Raw genomic sequence first — 6,489 nt, 5'->3', positions numbered from 1 at the left:
TGCAAAAGACTCAAGCAAGACCCACACCTCACTCCATACACAAAAACCAACTCAAGGTGGATCATGGACCTAGGACTAAAACCAAGGACTATAAACTTGGACTAAGGGAGACTAAAGGAACTTCTGAGACCATCATAACTTTAAACACAGAATCAAAGCCTTCTCTACAAATCACCTTTCAGCCAAGTAACAGGTTGGCCTATAAAGCAAGCATTCACCAGTGAGTAACAGGTGCCCTTAAGCAATGAACGAGGATCTATGTGCAAGGACACCAAACAGTATTTACTCAAAAGCAAAAGTGATTTTCTTTCTCCCTTCGTCCAGTAGTTCAGGTCTTCCTTTTAAGATTCTGAGTGTTGCTTTACATTTTTCTTTATTCTATCCAAGATCTTCTGTTAGTATCCCTGCTCAGAATAGTTCGTAGTGGTGACTGGGCACCATTTAATGCTGGTCTCAGGTTAGAATAATCTGTGGTTTGGGTGGTCAGTTCATCCTGTGGATTAGTTTTTCCCTTCAGCCTTTTTTTTTCTTTTTCTCTTTTATTCAAGAGTTGGGTTTGAAAGTTATATCCTAGCTGGCTATACCCAAACTTTTAAAATTGTAAGTGCTCTTCATCAAATTAGGGTGAATGAATTTACCGTGTGTGTGTGAAATGTGTTATGCCAATTGACTAAGTTGTCCTCTGAGACTATTCAAGCCTTTAAACCATGTTATTTGGATAGATTTAGAAATAAGTTACTGGGAAACCTTCATGATTGTACCCCACGTCATTTGTTATATATGTGGATATTTGGGGAAAGCTGCTGTCAGGGACCTCTGAAAATGCTGAAGAGACTTAGTCTGTACACTAAGGTGCACCTGATTCAAGCCATGGTCTTCGCATTTACTTGCTGTGCATCAGAGAGCTGGACAATGACCAAAAATGACAGAAGAATAATTGATGGTTTTGAGTTGTGGTGCTGAGGAAGAATGTTAAACATACCATGGACTGTGAAGAGAACAAACAAATTTATCCTGGGGAGAGTGAAACCAGACTCTTCCTTGGAGGCATGGATTTTAAAGGTCTGTCTCACATACTTTGGGCTTGTGGCCAGGAGGGACCAGTCCCTGGAGAAGAACATCATACTTGGAGGGGTGGAGGGACAACCCAGGAGAAGAAGATCCTGGATGAGATGGATTGACACAGTAACTAGGGTAATGGGTCTAGGTGTGTCAGAGACATTGAGATTGGCTTAAGATAGGGCAGGGTTCAGAGGTATTGTACTTAGGGTTGCCATGAGTCACAGGTGACATGAGGGCACATAACAACAACAACATATGCAGTGCATACAGGTGTGTGTATACCCTTGTCTCTGTAGCTTTGGTGGCCTAGTGGTAAGGAGCTGTGCTATCAGCCCAAAATGGCATACTTAAAATTCACCAGCTGCTCTATCAGAGAATGATGGTCAGTCTTACCCCATGCTCTGAAAATCCGCTGAAAGATCAGCTCTGTGTTGGTTCTGACTCCATAACATTTAACAATGACAGTATGTACTTATGAGCATTTACTTGTGTATACCTTTTTATAGACACTGCATAAATTTTCTATGCATTGGGAAGGTCTGCTGTCACTGACCTCTCCAAAATACTGAAGAGCAACTATGTCAGTCTGGAGACTAAGGTGCTGCTGATACAGGCCATGATCTTTGCTACTACTTGCTATGTATGCATCAGAGAGTTGGACAATGACTTGGGAGGATAGAAGGAGAATTGATGCCTTTGAGCTGTGGTGCTGGAGAAGAGTGTTGAATGTACCATGGACTGCCAAGAAAACAAACAGATTTATCCTGGAGAGGGTTAAACCGGACTGCTCCTTGGAGGCAAAGATTCTGACGTTTCATCTGACATACTGTGGACATGTTGCAAGGCAGGATCAGTCTTTGGAGAAGGACGTTATTCTTGGGAGGGTAGAGAGACAGTGCTAGAGAAGAAGACTCTCGTTGAGGTAGATTGATGTAGATTGATGCAGCAACTGGAGTAATGAGGGTAGGTGTGTTCGAGACAATAAGATTGTCACGGGATAGAGCAGGGTTTAGGGCTGTTGTACATAGGGTCGCTATGACTTGGGGGGGACTCGATAGCACATAACAACAACATGTAACCGCATGTATTTCTTGGTTGTTACTACTGCTGCAAAATTGTATATGTTATGAAATTGTTTCTTTCTCTTTCATACTTCTCAGTACCTTTATTTACCTTGATGAAGTGCTAACTTCACCCATATTTGGCCTTTCCCCTCCTTAGTGTACTGGCTAGTGTACTATCTAGAAAATAATTTCCTCTCCTTTTCCCTCCTACCCTGGTTACCATCAGAGAACTTTGTTTTCTATGTGTATATCTGTTCTTGACTTGCTACAATAATAAGGCTATAAAATATTTGTCCTTTTGTAATTAATTTCACTCAGCAGTATGCCCTCAGATTCATCCATATTATGAATCTCTCCTCATTATTCTTTACATTTGCTTTGTATCACATTGTGCGTATGTATTACAGTTTGTTTACCATTCATCAATGGGCACTTTGGTTATATCCATCGTTTTGCCATTGTGATTTAGTGCTGCAGTGAACATTGAAACTCATATGTCTTTGTGACACTGCTTTTATACTTCTGGGATACGTACCAAGGGCTAGCATTATTGAATCAGAAGGTATTTGTATTTCTAGCATTATGAAATGACAATGTTTTCCATAGTAGTTTTATCATTTTGCAAGCTTAATCAATGCCTCTCACTCACTCTCATTCCCATTCTTGTGTCTCTTAAAGTATCTCCTTTCTCAGCCTATTTTTTAAACTTGTTTAGCATAATAGATACATAAATAAAAATTAACTTATATATTCAACACCTTTATTTAAACATTTAGATTACATGTCTTTGCAATTACTTGCTATGCATCAGAGAGCTGGATAATGATTAGGGATGATAGGAGAGTTGATTGATGCCTCTGGGCTTTGGTGCTGGAGCAGAGTATTGAATATACCATGGACTGCTAGGAGAACAAGCAAGTTCGTCCCTAGTGAGGGTGAAGCCAGGCTGCTCCTTGGAGGCAAGGATTCTGAAGCCCCATCTGACATATTTTGGACATGTTGCAAGGTGGGATCAGTCCTTGGAGGACTTCATGCTCAGGGGGGTGGAGGGGACAGCACAGGAGAGGAAGACCCTCAATGAGATGGATTGATTCAATCACTGGGGTAATGGAGATAGGTGTGTCAGAGACAATAAGATTGACAAGGGATAGAGCAGGGTTTAGGGCTGTTGTATATAGGGTCACTATGAGTCGCAGGTGACTCGATGGCACATAACAACAGCAACATATCCTTTGAATATAAACTTTAATTTAGGCAACACCTGGTAAATTTCCCCCACAGTTGAGTATATGGCTTATAACAAGCATAAATGTGACTCTATCTCTGGTTAAAAAGAAAATGTTAATTTTGTAATGTTGATGTTTGTGAATATTCCATGTTTTCTTCTGATAAATCCAGACTTCTGTGCTTTCTAAATAGAATAATTAAAAATATTTAATTCAAGATGTGAATTTTCTGAAATCTCATCAACTCCTTATTTATTTTCATATATTGTAATTTGTGACTATAAACCTGATTTTGATTCTGAAATTGTGTTTCTTTAAATATATATTAGCTGTCTACTAAGTGTCCTATAATGTGTTACATATAGAGGCATAAAAGCAGTGATATCCTAGTCCTTTTTCTTTAGGAAACTGTCTCAAGAACTTAGTGATTATGAAACTTTTAAAGAAATTTCGTTGATTTTAGAAATTCCCTTCAAAATTAAACCACTGACCTTCCATATCTTAGAACTTAATATTACCCACCCCTTTTTTTTTAATCTCTGCCTTGCCTTGGATGCTTCGGTAGCATGCACTGTTAATACATTTCTGTACTAGTTAATGCACTAGCATGTGTTTCTGTTAAAAGCTGTGATTGTCATGATTAAAGATTAACTTTAGTTCACTGTACCGTTAATCTCTTCATGAGAAGAGATAAAAAGGAGACAAGCTTATAAGCATCCAAAGGAAGAGAATCATCCTAGAAGTCTGTTAGGTTCATAAAAATATTTCCATTTGGCTAAAATAATTAATCTGTATTCATTGGAAGTTGATAGCATCACAAAGTTATTATAATAATAATGATTTTACACTGTTTGGTTACTTGCTAGTAAGTGGCCAGAATTTGTACACTTAAAAAAATGTACTTATGAAAAAAAAAATTGTACTTATGACATTGAATACAGATTTTAACAATTTTGTTTCTAACGAGGGACACTCTGGTAATATGGTCCCTAGAGAATTATACTGCTGTCCCAAGGTCATACCTCTTTGCCAGTTTGAATCCACCAGCAGTTCTGAAAGAGAAAGATGGGCAGCTTCCTCCCATGAGACTTACAGCCTCAGAAACCCAGTGGAGGGTCAGCTGTGTGTCAGTTCTGACTCAACAGCTGTGAGATTCCTCAAGAGAGGGGAACAAACCGCAAATAATTTCTTAAAGGTATTGTTTAAATATGCAGTGTATTTTAACAATGTAGTGTTAACATTTTCTTTGCTCTTAGATGTTTTACTCACTGTTTGGAGAACTTAATTCAGATTTAAATGGAGAATTACTTGGCAATATGTAGCTATGCTGGGTTGGTGATACAGTGAGATGTTACGGCATCCATCCATCTTTCTTAATTATAGGTTTTAGAATGTTAAAGGATAGGCATGAAAGACAGACTAGAATTCCTGTATATCCTTAAAATATTTTCTGAATGCAGAATTATTTCTTATTTTGAAAGTTAATGAAAATTATAGCCAATAGAGAATCAAGTAACATTTAAGGAGATCTTCACTTTAGTTAGTAATTAAGGAATAAATACTAAATTAATATTTACACTTATAAATATTCTCCATTTAGAATTAATCATAATGATTAAAACAAGTTTTTAAAAAATATAGCAATTTCAAGTAAAAATATTTTTTAAAGTCTTACTGTAAAATATTTCAAATATAAAAAACGTGTAAGGAACACCTATCTTTAGAAATCATTACTTAAATAATTAAAACCTACTTGTGCCCCTCCCACCGTCTATTCCCCAGTCACTTGCCCTCAGGATAGTGATTATCCTAAACTTGATATTTATCATTCCTTTAATCGATTTTTATTATTAATATTCTTGTAAATGCTTTAAAGTCAAAGGAAAAAAAAGAAATATTTTTAAATATAATTTCTACTTTCAGTTGCTCGTATTGTTTGTATAATTTAGGAGCTATTACAAAGCACAGTCTTTTTTAGAGTGCTCTGTTTGAATATGATGCTTTTTTTGCTTATTAACATCAAAATTTCCTAAGATTTGAGATCTGCTAACGGAATACTATAATTTTGGTTAGTTAAGTATCAGATTATAGAGTATAATTTGAAATCTGAGGACACCACAATATATTAATTAAATCATAGCAATAAATTTTTATTCAAATTGACTCCTTTTTCTTAGCAATAACAATAATGAATTTCAAATGATAGTAGTAATTAATAGTTACTTTCCTAAAGTTGCTTACAGCTTTTTCTGTTTTAATCATTATGGCATAGTTTGCTTTGCAGTGCTTGAAATCCCATATTGTCTTTGTGATATTTTTATACCTATGTGATTTTATTAAATTGTACTTTAAAGAAAGTGATTCTTTTTTTTTCATTTCTGCAGATGATCATCTGGTTGGAGAAGATGCTAGACAAAATAATTAGCATTTTCATCATATTTTTGTTAGTTATAGGAACCCTTCTTTTAGCCCTGCTCCTGACTGCAAAGGTAAAGTTAATAACTTATTTTTTCAGCTCAACATTTCATTGCCATCAAGTTGGAACTTACTCAAAGCTTATCCTTCTTTGGGTTTCTGAGACTGTAAACTACATGAGAAGAGACTGCCCCTCTTTCTCTTGTGGAGGGAGCTACTAGTGGATTTGAACCACCAGAGAGGCGTGACTGTTGGGTTAGCAGTGCAGTGCCTTATAGGCTAGACCACCAACACTCTGGTCTCTTGTTAGAATTGTCAAAAGGTGGCAGAAGCAGCATGGAAAATGAGTATATGTATAATAGAACGATTACTTATGGTTTCCGTATTAATAATTCTCTTTTACATTTGCCTGGCACATCTTCAGGCCTCTTTTACTAATTTCAAAATCCTCAGGAGTAAATGCAGATGAATAAGAGATAGCTGAGGTGGTTTTCCTCTGGTCTTTCTCTCACTCCAGACCAAGGAATCCCACCTGGGAGCCCCCTTAATAAAGCTTCGTTTAACAACAAAAAAAAGCGAGATAGGTGAATATATTTTTAAAAAAATAACTAGGAGAAGAGAGTGGGAGGGAAGAAAATGTGTAACAGTGAATAAATGAAAATCCAACTTTTCTGTAAACTTTAATTAAAATCACAATTAAAAGAAATAATTTTATTTTTTAA

The 6,489-nt window shown here is 36.4% G+C and overlaps 1 protein-coding gene across 1 annotated transcript in view; it reads left to right on the top strand.

Annotated features, from left to right (window-relative positions):
* The window catches only part of TMEM245 (transmembrane protein 245), a 98,112-nt gene that overhangs the window by 47,943 nt on the left and 43,680 nt on the right, over window positions 1-6,489 (top strand). The window contains exon 8 of the mRNA XM_006886919.1: window positions 5,737-5,841. Within this exon, the coding sequence (XP_006886981.1) occupies window positions 5,737-5,841 (105 nt within the window). The remainder of the gene's footprint in view (window positions 1-5,736; window positions 5,842-6,489) is intronic.

Source organism: Elephantulus edwardii, unplaced genomic scaffold (assembly GCF_000299155.1).
Source record: "Elephantulus edwardii isolate Elephantulus edwardi_28Jun2011 unplaced genomic scaffold, EleEdw1.0 scaffold00052, whole genome shotgun sequence".
In the NCBI taxonomy this organism is placed as follows: domain Eukaryota; kingdom Metazoa; phylum Chordata; class Mammalia; order Macroscelidea; family Macroscelididae; genus Elephantulus; species Elephantulus edwardii.
This window is presented reverse-complemented; position numbering and strand designations above follow the sequence as displayed.